The sequence below is a fragment of the Enhydra lutris genome, unplaced genomic scaffold (genome assembly GCF_002288905.1).
Source record: "Enhydra lutris kenyoni isolate GAN:26980312 unplaced genomic scaffold, ASM228890v2 scaffoldscaffold7, whole genome shotgun sequence".
Taxonomy (NCBI): Eukaryota; Metazoa; Chordata; class Mammalia; order Carnivora; family Mustelidae; genus Enhydra; species Enhydra lutris.
In genome coordinates this window covers 37,056,022-37,077,558 of record NW_019154091.1, presented here as the reverse complement: position 1 = coordinate 37,077,558, position 21,537 = coordinate 37,056,022, and the positions used below count along the sequence as shown (strand labels likewise).

Here is a 21,537-nt window from a genome sequence, read left to right as displayed (position 1 = left end):
TCCATTCATCTATTGACAGACACTTAGGTTGCTTACATACCCGAAACTAATGTAATTTTGTCTGTGCACTATACTCAATTTTTTAAAAATTGTAAAGCAAAACAATTATCCCTCCCCCCCAAAAAAAACCAATTTGAGCAGAGCAGAATGATGAAGAAGATGAGGAGCCTACAAAGTGGAGGAGAGAGAAGCAGAGGCTAAAACATGTGGAGCTTTGTGTACCCCATTATATTTTTTTATTTTTTTCTAAGTGTAATTGCCACTTGTGTGTTTTGTGAGGGGCATGAGGAAGGGGGTTGAATAGCATTTTTGCGGGGGGGGATTAATATAAAATGCCATGGAGAAAATTTTTTATTTTCTCAGTCAATCAAGGGCTGAGGAATGTGTTAGTCCAAATTAGTTTTTAAATTCTTGTGTAAAGTTGTAATATGCACCACTCATAATTAACAAAATTTAACAGTCACACTTGTTTTAAGGTTTTATTATTAAATATTTAAATCATAGAAAGTGTGCAAAAAATCACATATGTTTGCTTTGAAAAAATAAAGCAATATAAATTGGACTATGTTACCATTTCCGGAATTAAAGAAGGGAAAATAGCCTGCTACTAGGTCCCACTGAAAATAGCAAAAAACATTTTGTAATACTGTTATGTAATGTATTACAGTTTAGGGAAAACGCTGCTACAACAACAAGATGGTAAAAAATAAAAAACTAGAATCTTACAATTCAGTGAAAATGGGATTCTCAAGAGAAAAGCAACCACAGAAACTGACTTCCATTCTGATGGTCTACGGTAAACTCAGAGAACCTTAGTTTCTGTTTTGATTGTTGTCATGGAGCACCGGGAATACAAGATAAAGCTTAGGGGCCACCTTTCCTAAAGGTTTAAATACAAGTTATCTTTCTTTTTTTTGTTTTGTTTTGTTTTGTTTTGTTTTGTTTTGTTTTAATTTTATTTTTTATAAACATATATTTTTATCCCCAGGGGTACAGGTCTGTGAATCGCCAGGTTTACACACTTCACAGCACATACCCTCCCCAATGTCCATAATCTCACCCCCCCAACCCCCCTCCCCCCATTACAAGTTATCTTTCTAAAACTGGAACACTCTATGGCTACACTCTTACATAAAAAGTAACAAAACCTACATTTCAGAAAATAGTAACAAGGATCCTTTCTAGTGAAGCAAAACAGAATATGTCACCCTAAAATATGCCTCTTTCACGTAATTATTTTGAGCTCAGGAAAATTAAGAAGCAGCTTGAAATCACTGTCTCGAAGATACCTGCATCTCATGTTCATTGCATTCTTATTTACAAAGTTCAGACATGGAAAAAAAACAAGTGTCCACCAACAAAAGAATGGATAAAGAAAATGTGATACATGTAAGTAATGGAATAATTATTCAGGCACAGAAGAGAAGGAGATCCTAACATTTGTGACAATATGAAATGAAGTTAGAGCACATTATGCTAAGTGAAATAAGGCAGACATAGAAAAAAATACCATGTGATCTCACTTATATGTAGAATGTAAAAAAGCTGAATTCATATAAACTGAGAGCCAAGTCCAAAAGAATTGCATTCAACTCTGGCTAATTGAATTTAAAATTAATTTTTTAAAATAAATTGCTGAAAAAAACCCTGTAAATTCTAAAAGTCTATGCCCATGAAAACATTTTTAAACATGTAGGCAAAAGGAAGACATTTTCAGACTAAAAAAAATAAAGTAGTTCAAGGTGAATAATGGTCTGCCTATTAACAATACCATTAGTATTGTTATTTCTTGCAGGAAAGCAACTTCAACCCACTCTTGAAAGAAAGGACAGTTAACCTTCCAAATCTGTTAGACACAAAAACAAACATTGAGAGGGAGGAGGAAGAGGAGACCAAGAAAGATAGAGAGAGGAAAGACTAGAGTAAATACGATAGTATCTCAACATTGAAGTAGTTTCTGGATGAAGAGTATAAGCTTTTGTACTGCTTTTGCAGAGTTTTTATAGGTATAAAATTATGTCCAAAAAAAAATCTAAAACAAACACAAACCTGGAGTCATCCTTGAAGTTTCTCTTTCTCTTACACACAACCTCTAATATGTCTGTAATCTGATTGGTATATATATATATTTACTTAAAGTGGACATATATATGGATATTTAAAGTGCAGATATATAAATACATAATCAGAGTTGCCATTTCTTACCTCCATTACTATCAAGGCTGCTGCTATTAACAAATTGCTGTTGACAAATTGTTTTTTTAAGATTTTATTTATTTATTTGACAGAGAGAGACACAGGGAGAGAGGGAACACAAGCAGCGGGTGTAGGAGAGGAAGAAGCGGGCTTCCCTTTGAGCAGGGAGCCCATGTGGGACTCCATCCCAGGACCCTGGGATCATGAGCTGAGCTGAATGCAGGCGCTTAACGACTGAGCCACTTAGGCGCCTCACAAAAGCTTGATTTTTCTTAAATACTTTCGTTTTACTTTAATCTTTAAAAGGTCTTTCACTGCATATGTAAAATTGTTTTGGCAACTATTTTTCTCACTTTCAAGGTGACAAAATTATGCCTTCCTCTATTTCTGTTAAGTTAATTGCTTGGGAGGGGGCCCGGGGTGGCTCAGTTAAGCGACTGACTCTTGGTTTCAGCTCAAGTTGTGATCTCAGGGTCCTGAGATGCAGCCCCATGTCCAGCTCTGTGCTTAACATGGAATCTGCTTGGGACTCTCTCCCTGTCTGCCCCTCCCACCTCCTCTCCCTCTCTCTTTCTCTCTCTCCAATAAATAAATAAATCTTTAAAAGAGAGAGAGAGAGAGGTAAACTGCTTGGGCTTCTATTTTTCTAGCTACTATGAATATTTTTCTTCATTTTCACTTTCAGCATTTGGACTGTGACATGATATGAATTCATTTCTGTTAATCCTGCCCTTAGTTTGTTGGGTTTCATTTCATTTCATTTGTGGTGGGGGGAGGGTTGGTGTTGGGTCCCATTCTTTCTCTCCTCTCAGCCTGCAGCCCCAGCTCCACATATAACACATTTTGTTCATCCATTTATCTGTTTTTATTTTTCTACTTTTGTTTGTCTCTGTGTTTCAGTTCCTGGGTTACATTGACCAGACTTTGAGTTTACCAATATTATATCATTTGTTGCAATCTCCCATTTAACCTGTCCAGTGAGTTTTTCATATCAGATGTTACTTTTCAGTTTTAGAACATCCATTTGATTGTTTTTAAAGATTCAAATTTTTTGCTGAAATTCTTAACATATGTTAATTAGATCAAGCTTGTCTACATATTTCTATCATTGCTGAACACATTGATTATAGTTATTTTAAAGTCCTAGTCTGAAAAAAAAAAAAAAAGTCCTGGTCTGGTAACTGCATATGTGCATTGTTTATGTATCTGCATCTCGTGTGTGTGTGTGTGTGTGTGTGTGTGTGTGTGTGTGTGTGTGTGTTGTCTGCTGTATTTCATTATTGGCAATATTTTCTTGCCTTTTCCACAGTCTTCTGGTTTTTTTTCTATTTTAAGTCAGACGTTGTGTCTAAGAGAACCACAGAGGTCCAGATGAAGTTCTCTTCTACCAGAAAGGGCTCCCTCATTAATTAATTAATTTATTTTTTAAATGGATGGGATAGCGATGTGATCACTTTATTGAGAGAAATAGAAGGATTAATAGTTTTGGTAACACTGAGTTATCCCAAACTTGCAATCTACAAGAAATTCAGTTCTTCCTTTGACTTATTTTAGTTATTCAGCATCTGACTACACACAGCATCAAAGTTTGGCAAATGTCTTGAAGGTGATACGAGGCATATTTGCTTTTTTTTTTCTTTTTTTAAATTCCAGTACAGTTAACGTGCAGTGTTATATTAATTTCGGTGTACAACATGGCAATTCGACAATTCTATTCACTACTCAGTGCTCTTGATAAGTGTACTGTTAATACCCTTCATCTATTTCACCCCTCCCCCACTCCACCTCCCCTCTGGTAACCAACAGTTTGTTGTTCTCTATAGTCAAGTATCTGTTTTTCGGTCTCTTTTTTTTTTCTTTTATTCATTTCAATTATTTTGCTTCTTAAAATCCACATATGAATGAACTTATGTGGTATTTATTTGTCTTTCTCTGACTGACTTGTTTCCTTTAGCATCGTAATACTCTCTAGCTAGCTCCATCCATACTGTTGCAAATGGCAAGATTTCATTCTTTCTTATGGGTGAGAAATAGTCACATACATGTACATATACCACATCTTTTTTATCCATTCATCTCTTACTGGACACTTGGGCTGCTTCCATAATCTGGCTATTATAAATATTGCTGCATCTTGTTTCATTTTTTTCCTTCCCTACCCGCCACGACTCCTTCTGCCTTCCCTCTCAAATGCCTCATATCAGAGAGATCATATGATAATTGTCTTTCTCTGATTGATGTTTTGCTCAGCATAATGGGATACAAATCATAAGAGACTCTTAATCTCACACAACAAACCGAGGGTTGCTGGGGGGCGGGGAGGTAGGGATACGGTGGCTGGGTGATGGATATTGGGGAGGGTATGTGCTATGGTGAGTGCTGTGAAATGTGTAAACCTGATGATTCATAGACCTGTATCCCTGGGGCAAATAATACATTATATGTTAATAATAAATATGGGGCACCTGGGTGGCTCAGTGGGTTGAGCCTCTGCCTTCGGCTCAGGTCATGATCTCAGGGTCCTGGGATCAAGCCCCACATCAGGCTCTCTGCTCAATGAGGAGCCTGCTTCTCCCCCTCTCTCTCTGCCTGCTGCTCTACCTACTTGTGATCTCTCTCTGTGTCAAATAAATAAATAAAATCTTTTGAAATAATAAATAAATAAATAAATCTGCAATGAACATAGGAGTGCACATATCTTTTTGAAGTAGTGTTTTTTTATTCTTTGGGTAAATACTCAGTAGTGAAATTATTGAATCATATATTAACCCTATTTCTACTTTTTTGGTAGCCACAGTGGCTGCCCCAGCTTACATTCCCACCAATAGTTATTTTCTTCACATCCTCACCAACACTTGTTGTTTCTTGTATTGTTAATTTTAGCCATTCTGACAGGTATCAGGTGATAGCTCATTGTGGTTTCGATTTGCGTTTCCCTGATGATGAATGATATTGAGCATTTTTTCGTGTGTCTGTTGGCCATCTGGATTTCTTCTTCAATACCAACCATGTTTTTAAAAATCTCATCATCCTTCAGTTTTGTCATTTGCTTCTTTGTGAACAGTAAAATCCCCACTGGTTTTTCTGTTCTGAAACTATGGCCTTCTGCCAAGGGACACACTTGGTTTCTCAGCTTCTAGCTATTTTCAGACACAGTTATCATCATCAGTTATGACTATGCTGCCGACTTCACTGACTCTCATACACTGTTTTTGGTTTGTTTATAGCTCCTTTTTTTTTTTTTAAAGCTTTTATTTATTTATTTGACAGAGAGAGATCACAAGTAGGCAGAGAGGCAGGCAGAGAGAGAGAGAGGGGGAAGCAGGCTCCTTGCTGAGCAGAGAGTCTGATGCAGGGCTTCATCCCAGGACCTTGGGATCATGACCTGATCTGAAGGCAGAGGCTTTAACCCACTGTTTATAGCTTAGGCACCCAGGCACCCCTGTTTATAGCTCCTTCTGTCTAGTCCTTATTTCCACCCAGGCACCCCTGTTTATAGCTCCTTCTGTCTAGTCCTTGTTTCCTGAAAACTAAAACTTCGTAAGGTTTATTTTTCTTAGAATCATTTTTTAAGTTCTTATTTAAGTTCCAGTTTGTTAACATACAGGGTAATGTTAGTTTTGTTTGTAAAATATAGTGATTCCACACTTCCATACAACATTGAATCTTTCGACTTTGCTTCACAGTCCTCTCTGTTTTGTCTCAAAATCTACCAAATGAAAAAAAATATATATATATACCAAATGGCCTGTGAGAAACTTGATTTGAGGACTGTCAAATCTCCAGTATTGTCATGCTAATCCACGTAACCAATACACGTTTTATCAGTTTCTTTCCCCAGACCTAGGTTCTCTGACTTTGCCAAGATCTTATCCACAAAAAACACAGAAACAACAACAGTACCAGATTGCTGACAGAACTCTGCTCTGGAATTTGGGCTTATTTAGTTATCATTCCATAGATCTTTGATGCCTAAAAAACTGCATTTTCAAAAACCTATTTAAAAAATCCTTCTTCTTTTCTCATTTTGACTTTTCTTTACCAACTATAGTTTATCTGGAAGCGAAAATGTTATCTATTGAGCCTTTGCTTTATATTACTGATATTCTCCTTTATCCCATGAGGACTTCTTAAAAAGCTTATTTTAAATTTTTATTAAATTTGTGCTCTTTATTTATTCTATTTATTTATTCTATCACATAAAATAGAAATTAATTTTCTGCACTACTGTTAGAAGAGTTGTACTGCTTAGGTATCTAATAATTTTTGTCTATGGCTCAAGTCATCTGGTGGTTTCAGCAACTCTGTGAATGTATACAGGTTTGGGTTCTCTGCTCTATTACATCTTCTGGCAGTTTGGATGAGTTAAAGGATGGAGAGTACCTTGAGGAAGTCCATTTTTCTTATAATTTTTAAAGTTCTGTGATTCCTTGTTTCTTTCTTTCACCTCCTGGGTGGCCTCAGACTATTTTCCCTTCCAGCTCTGGGATCCAGCCACCCTGATCTTCATTCCAACACAAGGCCTTCCTACGTGCTGTTTGTTTTTCTCTCTGACATACTTCTTTCCTTCTGGATTCCTTCCCTCATTTGCTAATAAATTTTTCATTTCTCAGATCTATCCGTATAGATAGAAGCATAGTAATATCAGAAAGGTCTTCACTAAATTTTTAGTCTAGATCTGGTTCTTTGTTAAAATCTGATAATCCCTTTCTAAGAACTTATTTGAATTGTAGTTTTATCAATGTGGTTATTTTATTAATGTTTCTCTTCTCCTCTAATTTGTAAGCTCCATGAAAGCAGACATAATTCGTTGATTTGTACAAGTAGGTATCTCCAGCACTTAAAATTCAGTGCCGGACCAATGGCAGGAAAAATATCCTTGTTTTTGAATGAAGTAAATTCTGTCCATTTATTTCACTCCAGTGGAGACTACCTATTTCCACACTCTGTAACTTGTGTGGCTAACAAAGTTAGCATTTTCTGGCTCTCTATCACTGCTTTTATTATTTTTTTCTATAACCACTTTTAAGTCATTATTTTCTATCTTACCAAAACTGTAATTTTCCTTGGTATTCATTTTTTCAGGCAATTTTATCTTCTTACTCTGACCATCCATTCCTCTAAAATATGCCTGTAAGGAGGCAAAGGAAGACTGGCATGTTATATAAACCTACACAGGAATATAACACTGAAGTGACAATATTTATTTTGAAAGTACTGGAAGATTTGAGTGTCATAAAAATATGATTTACTGAATACCTCTGTCCCAAAATGTTCCTTCACATTCCTTATTTTCTTCTTATTATTCCATGTTACAAATATATTGTTAATTGTATTTATCCTGTTATATTGTTATAGAATACAGACAGGAACACAGATCCTGGCCAAAAAAAACCCAAAAACCAAGTGGCACTCGAGACCTTAGAGGGTGGGAGGTTTATTTTAAGCCAGCAGGCCCAGAGGAGAGTAATCTCTCAAGGTCTGAGCCCTGAGCACAAACAAAGAGGGTAGTTTATACACTTTTACTTCCATATCTGTGCCACTCTTGTGGCTTCAGCCAGTGGGGCTAGGGGAAAGCCTGGAATGGCCCTGGAACCAGGACTGGGATTCCCCTGCTGGATTGGTCAACCACCTCAGAACACAGATTTTTCTTATCAACATATTTGAATTAAAGGTGAATAATAATAGGTGGGCTTCAATATTTAATGATATCTAATTTCAGCTAAATAAGTATTTTTCATGGTTGAAGTCATCACACTGGGGAATTTCAGGTGTTTCTTTTCCATTTTTTTTTCTTTCTGATATATTTTACTTAATCTGAATATATTATCTTCTTGCAGATACAATAACCATTATTCTGGCAATCTTCAGCAATCACCTGGCCAAATTTTATATGTACACATTTATTGTTAGCATTCTCAAGTTCTTGAATTTGAAGCCTAAAAGAGAAAATACCTTCCATTAATTCTTACATTTGCTTTACATTTCAACTGTATTTTTTTTAGATCCATAATGTTCCAATATACTTATAAAGAAACAGAAATGTTGAGGTGCCTGGGTGGCTCAGTGGGTTAAGCCTCTGCCTTCAGTTCAGGTCATGGTTTCAGGGTCCTGAGATTGAGCCCAGAATCCGAATCCAGGCTCTCTGCTCAGCAGGGAGCCTGCTTCCCCTCTCTCTCTGCCTGCCTCTGCCTACTTGTGATCTCTCTCTCTGTCAAATAAATAAATAAAATCTTAAAAAAAAAGAAAGAAGCAGAATGTTGCTTTCCGGTTCTCTAGCAATGCAAATAAGGAATATATTAAGTATCATCAAAATTTAATATTAAATCTGGAATTGGGATGGTAACACTGCCTTTAATTCTGGCAATCATCTCTGCGACCTCAGGCAATTTCAGAGTAGTTTTCATTTTCACAGAGGTTTACCATGGTTCTTTTGTACATTAGCATTCTGATAAATACTTTCTGTTGCACATACAACACAACATTAATCATCAATAAAAGTTCATTCTTTCCTGGAAAAATTTGGCTTGTTTCTTCCAGAGTAAAGACCAGAATCCTCATTGTTAGTAAGTATTAGCAACAATTTCAGAAGATCAAGTATATGAATACATCAGTGAGAATCAGAGCGATTCAAAATATGTGCTGTAATTCCTGAAGAGGAGCATACATTTACTATAGTAAGTGCAGCAAACAGGATGTTTGAATAACAAGACCACGACCACCCAAGTGGCAGAAACAAGATGTAAATCCAGGCAGTTTAGCTTCAGAGTCTGTGCTATAAATTACTTACTATATTAAACTCTGGAAGTTAAAACTGGGAAACCAGGGTATTACAATTTTGGTATTTCCCCAAATCTTGCTAACCTGGCTTTAACACACAAAGTGGTCTAGCTGATCATATTAGGAATCACATAGTGACTTGTGTAGAGATGTGTTCACAGGAAATGAAATGAAATACCAACAAATAGGGACCCAGGCTGGAGACAGAAAGCATCAATTACTGAAGCATGAAACATAAAAACGGAAACATGGAGATGAAGAGTAATGATAAATACAGTGAATCAGATACTTAATCGGAAAATACAGGATGGGAAGTTTCACCAGTTTTTGTTTTTGCTTTTTAAGATTTTATTTATTTATTTGACAGAGAGACACAGCAAGAGAAGGAACACAAGCAGGGGGAGTGGGAGAGGGGGAAGTAGGCTTCCTGCTGACCAGAGAGCCTGATGTGGGGCTCGATTCCAGGACCCTGGGATCATGACCTGAACCAAAGGCAGATGTCTAATCACTGAGACACCCAGGCTCCCCCCTCCGCTTTTTTTTTTTTTTTAAGATTTTTATCACCAGTTTCATAGTTTGATGGCTACAAACATTTTTTGTAATATATTTGACTATGTATTATATATACAGGTGTTTGAAATAAATATTTAAATTAGAATGGTAGATTGAAAAGACATGATCTTGAAAAATATAATCCATCAAAGCAACATATTACAATTTTTCTGATTTTCAAAATTAATTCTTTCTGCTGCATAATTATCACTAAGTTTCATAAATGTGGGGTTTTATTTTTTAGTTTTTTCAAAAATGTGTTCATGATACAATAGAGTACAGCATGGAGTGGATGTATGGACACCTGATATTCAATGTGTTGATTCAGAATCATTGTATTGTTTCAAACCTTCAGCCACTATTGCATCCATAATCTGATAATAAAATTGCTAACTGTATATAGAATTGTAGACAGTTGTTACCACTTTTTCAGGAGAGTTTTATAAGAATGTTTGGCTTTTTCAAACATATCAGTAGGAGAATTTTATTGTTAATATTTGAATCACTTGTTTTAGCTAATGTTGTCACTAGTGATGTGAAGTTTCTTCTCTCCACCACTCCATTCAATTGTTGATGGTTTGATTTCACATTGGATGAAGAAGTCCAGAGAAGTTTCCATGCCATGATCAAAATATTTGTGATATTCAGTATATTAAAATTTTATTGAACTCTTCTTTAGAATGTAATTTTATACCTCCCACTTCTAGATAACCTAATAAAATCCTCTGAGTTAAAGCCTAGAAATCTTTTTTAGATAGTGTATGGACTGAATAGTGTGTCCCTAAAATTCATGCCTACCCAGAACTCAGAATGTGACATTATTTGGAAATAGGTTCTTTATAGGTATAATTGAGTTAAAAATTACAATGAAATCATATTGGATTGGGCCCTAAATCCAATGACAGTATCATTATGAGAGAGAAATGGGCACACAGAAATGCAACGAAGGTAGCAATGTGAAACTGAAGGTATACATTTGAATTATTCAAGAACTGCCATCACTGTGGCCTCAGGGGATTTAAGGATATCTTCCATTTTCACTGAGATTTACAATATTTTCTTTATACATTAGCATTTTGGTAAACAAGTTCTACAGTATATACAATACTACAAATTTGTTGTTAATCATCTATAATAAATAATTTTCTCCCTGGAAAAGTTTAGCTAGCTCCTTCAGGAGAATGAAGCTTCTAGAAAAAACCAACTCCACCAATACCCTGATTTCAGACATCTGACAACCTAACCTGTGAGGGAATAAATTTCTGTTCTTTTGAGCAACTCAGTTTGTGATAATTTGTTACGATGGCAAAGAAGTAGAAAGCAAGTAGCAAACAAGTAGAAAATACATTTGGTGGGTCCCAGAGAGGTGGGAAGTACACTGTAAGAAAATTCATTATGTACATGTATTAGAGTCAAACCACATGAAAGTTAAAGTGACAAATCTAATATAATCTTGTACAAGTTTGTTTATTTAATAACCATTTAACAAAATGCAAAAGTATAATACCTTAGTCATGAACTAATAAACAATTGAAATAAGTTATGAAAGTAAAATTGTTTAGTACTCCCTTCTGTCTCCCTTTTTGACTCCCTTCTGTCCATCTCTCCCGTCTTTTCCTGGTTGATTTATTACAGATAGCTATTACAAAATCTAACATCTGTCCACATCCACACTGAATATTTAGATTTCAAAGAAAAGAACATTATTCTGGACTGAAATTTTAAAACAGCAATAAACTTACTTGTGCAGGGTAACATCTGTGCCATCTAGCCAGACCCATTTTAGTTGCTCATTGTTGTAGTATAAACTGATCCAAAACTTTGCTTGAAATAGACCACATTGCATCTTTGACAATTTCATTACAAAATTCTGCAGAGTGAGGAAAATAAATTAAAAAGCAGAACATTCCCTGAGTAAGAATATAATGGTTCAAAAATGTTTCATTTATAGACTTCCCTGTGAATTCTTTGCTCTAATGTATCAAAGGAATTTGGAGGAATTAACCCTAGATTTTTTATCCATAGACAAAGGGATGCAGTAGTTAATGACTCATTTGTTCACCAAGCAATTTTTTTCAGTAAACATTATGTTCTAGGCATTTTCTTAAGCTATGGACTGCAAAAGTGAGCAAAAGTCATATATCTGTAGTCATTTGAATTAGGTACTTGAAAATAAAATCTTAAGTGAGTCTATGTAATAAACAGTGATCCGTAGGACACGAATGAAAATACAAGATCAAAGAAGGAAAATTAGCAGGTGATTTTAACAGGCCTTGATGAACCAAGACTTTTTCCGAGGGGATTACCTAATAAGTTAAAATCTTAAAAATGTGATGCATTAATCAAGAGAAGACAGTTTGGGTGGGAGGTGAAGGAGATGAAACATGTCACAGACAAATGGGACAAGGACATGAAAGAGAACAGCGGACCGTGATGAATTTAAAGAGCTTCTATATAGTTGGAGACCACTGTGTGCTTCCCTTAGAACAGTGTGGTAGAGAATCTATCAGCAAAGAAGAACAAGGAAATAGGGTTCAGACTGCAAATGGCAGTCTGTTATTTGTACTTTATCTTAAGTACTGAGGAAAGCCACTCAAGTATTATTGAAATATACTTTCAGCAGTATAGTCTCTGCTACAATATAGAAAGTGTTTCTCTATTTCTGACTCTCTCTGACTCTCTGACTCTGACTCTAATATAGACTACAATATAGAAAGTGTTTCAGCAGAATAGGAAACTTGAATGATTGATTGCTATCATTCTTAAAACTTTCAGATACTGGAATTTATGAAACAAAATACTGTAATTACCATCTCTTCTTCCATATTCAATTTAAGAAAGCTTGACTCTAAACCAATGCAATAATGGTTACATTTTTCCCAAGGATGTATGTCCCTTGAAAAATAGTAACAATTTTCTCCATGTTGATGCCAGTTGTTTGAACAGGTAGGATAACTCTGAACTATTAAAAAAATATAATAAAACAGAATGCCTTCCATCAGTGCAAGTCACATACAATAAGTTCATACAGTAAATCTACCTTCTACAAACAAAAACATTATTTGAGTTTTTCATTATAAACTTTATGCACTTAAATTTAGTATTACATTTATGCTAAAGTAATAATTCACCTCATTGAAAACATTTTAGTCTTCAAGATTCATAAGATGCATATTAAGGAATATTTATTTTTTTTAACTTTTTTACTATGTTCAGTTAGCCCACATATAGTACATCATTGGTTTTTCATGTAGTGTTCAATGATTCTTTAGTTGCATATAACACCCAGAAATATCTTTTTCAAATCACAAAATTTGAAGTGTATCAAAACATATCTAATGCATATCTCTTAAAAATATCAACACAATGTTCTTTGTGTTCTAGATGAAAAATATGTAATACAGTTTTTTTCAGTTGTGTAGTTTTTTTTTAATTTAATTTTTTTTCAGTGTTCCAAAATTCATTGTTATGTTTTAAAAGGCTGGAAGTTTCAAAAATTAGACAATGAGGAAATGTATAAATAAATCACAAATAGATATCTCCCCAATAAAAATCAATGATGCATTATCAAAATACAGAGTATTTTGTTCAACCTTAGGTCACCATTTGATTGTGCCCTCATTTTGAGTGTGTAAATTATATATATATATATATATATATATATATAGAGAGAGAGAGAGAGAGAGAGAGAATATCTATATAACATCAAAAATACTTTTTGATATACAAGTAGATTTGATTCATACTTTGAAATGTTTTATTTGCTTCCTTGTTAGAGGAGAGATTTCCTGGATATCCTTCCCCTTGACATGATTTCTGATGCACTGAAGAAAAATCAATCAGAAAGGTCAGTTTAAAAAAAAAAAAAGAAAAAGAAAAAGAAAGGTCAGTTTTAAACTAAAAAATAACAATAACTGGACATTCCTACGTGCAAGACACTGTACTAAATTTGGATATAAAAATCATTAATGAAACATGACTTGCTTCAAGGAACTCAAGTATAATAGAGTCATAAACATAAAATCAACTGACAATAGAAGTTTGACAAGTTCATATAGCAGTTGATCACAAAAGAGGGAAATTTGTGAGCAAAGGAAAGTGTGAGCAAGTTTTTCATAGAGAAAGTTTTTTAAAAAAGATTTTTTGGGCAAAAGAAATACAAGAACAAATAATAAGGCATTTCACAGAGTTCGTGATATGCTTAAAAATGGACAATTTGATATGTCTCTAAAATGTAATCTTCAGTTCTGTGCCCAAATATTATTCATGGTCAAGAAACTGAATTGACAAAGAATACATTATTTTCAACAGATTTCATTATGTGAGTAATGGAAAAGCAGATTTCTGTTTTATATAGTGACTTACACGTTGTGGTTAAGGTCCCAACAGACCAAGTAAGCATCAGGCAAATGATCCACGGAATCACTGCAATGAATTTCCATGGAGATGGAGTACAAAGATCTGTAGAAAGAGATGGATAAAATGTGTGAGTAATAGCTGTTTATTCAGAGTCCTGCTTCTATTTTTGGTGTAGTAAACTGTGCAACAAAATAGCTCACCATACTAAAAGTGGTAGAAAGGAGGGTAATCTGTAAAATCATAATTCATTTTCAATGAATGAGATCACTGAATTAAAAAAGCAGTCAGATGAGCTGAATTCTAAAGAGGGAATAAGCCCTGTTTCTGTGGAAATACAGAAAGCACTATTTAGCTTTTGAGAAAACGTAGGAGGAAAAGTGGCAGCCATAAAGTCATGAAAGAATTTTAACAAATATCACGAGGCTTTAGAATTGCTTGCAGCTCTAGGCCAATCGGAGTTCACATCTGGTTGCCAGTGATTCTCCATTGTCTTTTACTGGGTGTTTGTGGAGAGATGAGGAAAGTTCAGAAGACCTGAGAGACTCCCCTTTCTGTGGCACTGTCTACAAGGTGTGCCAAAGTTTGTGGGTTTAGTGGATAAACCTAGAGATCATCCCTGCTCTTGGCTCTGAGTAAAAGGTGATAAATGCCTGCTTCTGAGGGAAAAACATAAAACCCATCTGGTGCCCAGAATGTCCTGATTCCAGGACCTTGAAAAAGACAAGCCACCACTGGGGAAGGAGAAATAAAATGCTGCATCACTTCCCACTGCATCTTCCATTCTAGGAAAAGTTCTTTTGCTAGTGGAGGAAAAAGTGGAAGGCCAGCCTGCTGTGTACCCTGCACTGAAAATGGACAAAAGCCACCTGCTTCCAGAAAAGGAACAAAAAAATAAACAAACAAACAAACAAAAAAACAACTTATGCTCAGTATACTAAAATGGTACAAAGTGAAGCATTTCAAATGGGTAAGAGATTGGGAACTGCCTTACACACAAGACCCACGATTACAGACCAGATGCCACAGAGGAAGGGAGAGAAAATCCACCTGCCTGAGCAATAGACTCTACATTAAGTGGAACACTTTTCTAACAATAAAGCATTGAAAACTAGGTCTGGAGATAAATCAGTTGTAATTTCTAGACAGGGAATTTCCAAGAACGGTGACTGACAGGTTAAAGCATCTTATGGGGGAATGAAACTGTCATAAACATATGGGTCACATCGGTAAAGATAGCAAAATTTATAAGAAGTGTAAAATGGAAATTCTATCACTTGTTGGCAGGATCGAGGCAGCAGGTAAAACGTCCTGACTGTCACTATGATTATACTGATGATTTTACCTTTTGGATCATCTTGACCTGTGCTCCAAAACGTGACACTACATATATCTTTCTTCTTAAATTCTCTGAACTTGAATTTCTTGAATTTGCATTCTTGTCTCCAATATTATCAAAATCCACTTGTCAGAGTAGAATCAGTGAATGACAGTGCATTTGGGGCCAGCCTGCATTCATCTGACTGATTCCATGTTTCACTTCAAACCTCATATTTGTGCAAACTTTTATGTGGTCATGATGGAGAGCCTATTTATAAATATGTGACTATCCCTTCCCTTTGCCTCCCCAACCTCTACACCAAGTGAATATTGTCTTTACTCAGGTTATTTTTATCCCTCTTTTCCAATATCTAGAGAAAATGTTTACCCAGTGATTTTATTTTTTAAAAAGTGAGTGGATATTCTTAAAAAACTGAAATAAAGGGGTACCTGGGTGGCTCAGTGGGTTAAAGCCTCTGCCTCTGGCTCAGGTCATGATCCCAGGGTCCTGGGATCGAGCCCCATATCAGGCTCTCTGTTCAGCGGGGAGCCTGCTTCCTTCTCTCTCTCTGCCTGCTTCTCTGCCTACTTGTGATCTCCATCTGTCAAATAAATAAATAAAATCTTTAAAAAAAAACTAAAATAAAACAAATAAATAAAAAATTAATTTACATAATAAAGAGTTCAATTGAGCTATATGAGTAGAGAGAAATATCAAAGTCTTAGGAAAGTGATGTTATTCAATTTAGGAAGATATGCAGAAGGATAGCTTTTAGAGAACATTTATCCTGTAAGAGAAGTGGGCAAAAAGGCAAAGAAATCAACTGTGAGAAAGATTGCTATAGGTTATAAATAAAACCTCCTCTAAAGCACATTAAAATTAAAATTATTCTGAAAGTTCTTTTGTTTGTTTGGTTTTACTATTTCAGATGTGTTTCTAAGCAAAACTGGGTCCTGGACATTTCACTCACAAGGTGGGCATCAGCAGAATTTATTTGGTTACACTTGGAATATCCTTCCATTATCCACCTTCAACCTAGATTTTTAAATCCTTACCCCGGGTCTGATTAGGCATGCCATCTTACTAAGATTGCACAACACTTGGACTAATGGTAGAAAGAAATGTTTCAGAAGGATGGATTAAGCTTAAGGCATTAAGATATTTGTAATATGTCAATAACATCAAGCAAAAATCAGAAAACTGATCAGAAGTAGGAATTATAATTTTTCAGAGGAGTCTCAGGTCAGAGATGGATGTTTCAGGTGGAGAATCAGATGTCTTGTGACATTACATGAATGCACTAAATTGAGATAGAACTGAGTTCTCCCTATGAAATTGATAATAGCTAAAATATCAAATTCACTCAGTCTCCATAAGCACTCCTTAAGGAGTCATTTGGGAAATCAATCATTGTTCTATGTTGAAACCCTTTTAAAAATCAGTAAAGAAGGGTGCCTGGGTAGCTCAGTCCATTGGTCCTTTGACTCTTGATTTAAGCTCAGGTCATGATCTCAGGGTCTGTGCTCAGTGTGGAGTCTACTTGAGACTCTCTCTCTCTCTCTCTCCCTCTTTCCCTCTGCTTCTCCCCCCAACACTCTCTCTGTCAAAGTAAATAAAATCATTTTTTAAAAATCAGTAAAGAATTAAAATATATAAACTTTAAAAAAGAATGAAAAGGATAGTGGAGAAGAGATGAAAAAATGGTTTTGAAAGTTATAAAGTAGATGGATGGGTGGTCATGAATTAGTCAATCCAGAATAACACTGAGGTTAAGTATATAGGCAATGGTGTACAGGCCACTTACTAGACCCACGATCTGGGCAATTTACTTAATTTTTCTTTGTCATTATTTCCTCCTCTGTAAAATAGTGATAGTAATACTTAGCCCATAGGATTATTGAAGGAGTTGAACACATTATAATATTTTAAATCCTTAGAAGAGTTCCTGGTTATAGTCATGAACAATAAGCATCAACAATTATTAATAACAGACTGGGAAAATATGAAACCTAGGTGTTCAACAGGACCCAGACCTTGGGTAGCTTAGAGTAGACTAGTTTTTTTTCTGAGTGAACTAGGAAACCATGGGGGGCATTTGAGCCAAGGAAAGACAATCTGACTCATGTTTCAACTGGAAGCTCTTTGCTACTCACAGATGGGATGAGGAAGACAATGTGAACGTGGAAAGATTTTAAGGATAGAATGAAGACCAGTCTACCAGAACAATAGAAAACAGAAAACAGCAGCTTGGAGCAAGGTAGTGAACATGGTGAAATTTTGAAATTGTAAAGAAAAGGCCAACAGGATGTATCGATGCGGCTTGTGAGAAAAAAAAAGATGAATCAAGGAAGCATTTCAAGTTTTTTGTTGTGAATAACTGAAAGCATGAAGTTGTAACTAACATAAGTGGGGAAAAATACAAGAGAGCATTTAGGGGGAAAACATCAGGAGTTCAGTTTGAAATATACGTTTGAGATTTCTATTAAGTTTCAAGAGGCGATTCGGACTGGGATACTGTATTGTCAGCCTGAAATTCAGAGGATAAATCCAAGATGGTTATAAATTTTGAGTCATTAGCATGTAGATAATATTTAAAGCAAAAAAAAAAACAAACAATGAATCGCTATGTAAATGTAAATCGAGTCCACCTGAAATTCTCTCCCTCCCTCTCCTTCTGCCCCTCCTCACACTCATGCTCTCTCTCCCCCCTCTCTCTCTCAATAATTCCTAATTTCACAATGTGAAGTGTTTATAATTGCATGTGTCAAGGAAGGTATTTTAAGAAACTTAGTTAAAATTAGAAGGGCAGAAAAACATAAGGCACCTTCTTAGAAAAGTTAGTTGAAAGCAATCTGGAAGGAGAAAAAGCTTTGGACTTTGTAGGTAGGGAGGGACTGAATTCCAACAACTGCAGACTCTAATGTCCCACATACGCCATTTAACTAACCATCATGACTCTTTGCTTATGGTGGAACATTGGGTATGAAAATGAAACTTAGCTCATGGAGTTCTTTTGTTACTGATTTATATATGCGAAAACACTTTATAAACAGTGAAAAACTAAAATGTATTGTTAGGTTAAAAAAACAAAAGGCAATATAATGACTCTAATTCATTCTGTTTTGACATATAGAAAAACAAAAGTGATAGTGAAGTAATTTCTTTTGCACATACTTACACAGTTACGCAAATAATAATTTCATTAATAAAGTTTCCCATACAAATCTAATGGTAACTACATATGTTGGTCAGAATAAAAAATAAAAGAAAGAAAAGAATTTCTAAATACATTATAGGAAGAGTGTATAAGAGGCAAAAGTTTTTTAACTATTTTTTAAATGTTAACAACATATTAAGGAAAATTTGAAGATATTTCCTCACGTATCACATGGTAAATGTGTATATCACAAATATTATTGTAATAATTAACCCTCTAAAAAGTTGGAAGATAATCAATTCAGCCCTAGTTTAAAAGAGGAGATCTTAGCCAATGTTAAGAATATCCCCTTATTATAAAACATATTATAACTAGTAAAATAATATGTAGTGCATTTCTGATCATTCACATATTGATTTAAAATATTTGAAGAATGCAAATTAGCAACAGTGAAAATGCCAAGTAAAACAAATTTCAAGTGATAGGAAAATAATCAAACTCCACATCATCATACATACTAGAAGAATGATCACTTTGTAGTGTGCATGTCAAGATAGAAGCAAGATACTTGAAAAAGACACTTTGCACTATGCTACAAAGAAACAGGGGAAAAAACTCCCCAAATCACATCAACTGTATTAGAATAATGAAATTATCTGTACGTTTTCTCACTTCTCAATTTCCTAAATCTCCTATTATATAGTATTGATATTTTAAAATGACAGTAAATGGTAAATGACAGAATTTGATCTTCAAATATGTCGGCCATCCAAACATCAATTTAATGTTTACAAGGTAGTTAAAATTATTGAACCTCATAGGAAAAGAAGTCTAATCTGTCCTCAAAATTGTTGATTTTCCTTGTTTAGTAAAAGATAAACATTTAAAGTATATATATGTGTGCATGTATATACATGTGAGCATGATAATGCATAATTTGGTATATTTTAATCCAATTTAAAATAAGAAAATGCAGAAAGCACACATACCTTGGTGCTTACAACATAAAGAACTTTTTCTTTCAGAAGTTGCAAGCCTTTGTCTTCTCTGTGGCTGAGATGAAGGTTGAAGTTGCAAATCAGAATATGTTACAGTTAATTCACTCATTACTGAAAAGCAGAGATACAACAAAAACGAACAGGAAAATGTATTTTCAATTCATGTAAATTGTGAAATCAGTAGGTAAAATTAGTTTCGAATAAAATAGCGCTACGGATGAACTCAAATCACTAGCTATTAGAACAAGACTAAAAAAACCTGAAAATGGTTTAAGAATGGAAAAAAATATGAATTCTTTAAAAAATTAGTTCATGGGTTGGTATGGTATGTCACTTTCAGTCTCTTTGCTGTTATCCATCCATAATTAAAATTCCACAAATATCATTCATGGATAAGTAAAAGTGCAAAATATGACACTGTGGCTTTATTGAAGTCGGGAGGATGAAGTTCATCTTTACAAGCTGGTGTCAGATTCTTCCAACAACCTCACCTGCTCCTGCCCCTTTCCATCCCATCCTTCACATCACCAGTCCCCAACTTCCCATAATCCCACAGATACACTTACTCTTTTTCAACTGAACAAATGCACTTCTCCAACCTGCATGTTTTACTCAAATTCGTCCTTCTCTGGTACATTTTCCGCCTATATTTGCTTATTATAATTTGAGTTTATGCAATCTGTAAATCAGATGCCACCACCTTTTTTTTTTTTACTGCGAATTCCCATCAGCTAGTTTTATTTTTTTAATATATTTTTTAAAGATTTTATTTATTTATTTGACAGAGAGATCACAAGTAGGCAGAGAGGCAGGCAGAGAGAGAGGGAGAAGCAGGCTCCCTCCCGAGCAGAGAGCCTGATGCGTGGCTCAATCCCAGGACCCTGAGATCATGACCTGAGCCAAAGGCAGAGGCTCAACCCACTGAGCTACCCAGGCGCCCCAAGATGCCACCACCTTTAATAAAAACCCCAAATCCTTCAATAGCAATCTCTTCTTCTAGCTTTTCTCATTACTCTTTGTCACATTCTACCAATTATTTCCCCTTCTCTCACTTCCATTGCTATCTAGCCCCTGTATTATGAACTCCTTGATATGTCTTACTAATGTTTGATATTGCCTAATCATTTTATTTCTTAATGCAGTAATAAAAACAGTTAAATTTATCTTCAAAGATAATGTTCTATACACTCATTTGGGAAGACTTTGAAAAACATTTTTTCTTGATTAAAACATTTTAGAAAATTAGAAGAGAATCAATATGAGGATTCTTTTCTCTCTCTTTTTCTCTTACCAGAAGATAATATCCCCAAGTTCTTCACAATCACAAAACACCTCCTATGGGAAGGTTAATTATGCTTTACCTTAATTGTTTTGTATTTTCTTATCTGTTCCCTTTAAACTCCTATTTCATATGACTTAACAATCTCTAGAGGTCGTAAAATGTATTATCAAATAATAACAGTGACTAGCAATAAAATTACTAAAACAAATAATAATAATTAGAATAGCTTCTCTAAGATTACTGAAGCAACCCTCATTTCCCTCCTGGCATCTCTCTTTTCTTCAGTACTTTCTCCCTTTTTTTCCTCTCTGTCCTCTTTCCCTGCTCTGTTACTCACAATTTTATTACCTTTTCTCCAAATGAAAAATATAGAGATACAGATATATAGATATATATCACAGGAAAATACAAATATATATAAAATATTTGTACCTACATATGGATATATCAATCTGCCTTTGACTGTGTAACTTTTGTTTCTTTCAATTTAATTTCCCTCAAAATTCTAAAAAACACATGTTAAGAAATAGAATGAGTATCCGAGAAATTACAAGTACCTGATTTTTAGAAGCAGACGTCAGAGCTTTTGCAGAGTACCATGTATATCCCGGGAAGAAGAGGATCTTGACTCTTGTGACGGAAGCCTGAATTTAAGATTTTGATGGCCTCGGTATAGATCAAGAGCCCAGAAAAGAAGCCAAGAAAAAAAAAAAAGAAAGGCACAGGCTAATATTGCCTTTGTCTGTCCTATAAGAGGCTGATAGATGAGTACAGAAGTCAAGAACAGGAGTTCTGGATGCAACCACACAGGAAACTGTTTTACTCTTGCTCAGTTTAGCTCTGTATCATCTCTAGATTGGGCATTTCACCAGTCTTACCTTAAATACACAAGTTT

At 35.0% G+C, this 21,537-nt stretch overlaps 1 protein-coding gene across 1 annotated transcript; it reads right to left on the bottom strand.

The window, feature by feature from the left end:
• Nucleotides 1-8,008: 8,008 nt before the first annotated feature.
• Nucleotides 8,009-19,469, bottom strand: LOC111141987 (natural killer cells antigen CD94-like). The gene is made up of 6 exons (XM_022494889.1): nucleotides 19,352-19,469; nucleotides 13,894-13,989; nucleotides 13,275-13,352; nucleotides 12,339-12,490; nucleotides 11,271-11,398; nucleotides 8,009-8,135 (listed from the first exon to the last, which is right to left on the bottom strand). Exons 1-6 carry the CDS (start codon nucleotides 19,467-19,469, stop codon nucleotides 8,009-8,011), a joined length of 699 nt encoding a protein of 232 aa, XP_022350597.1.
• Nucleotides 19,470-21,537: the final 2,068 nt, after the last annotated feature.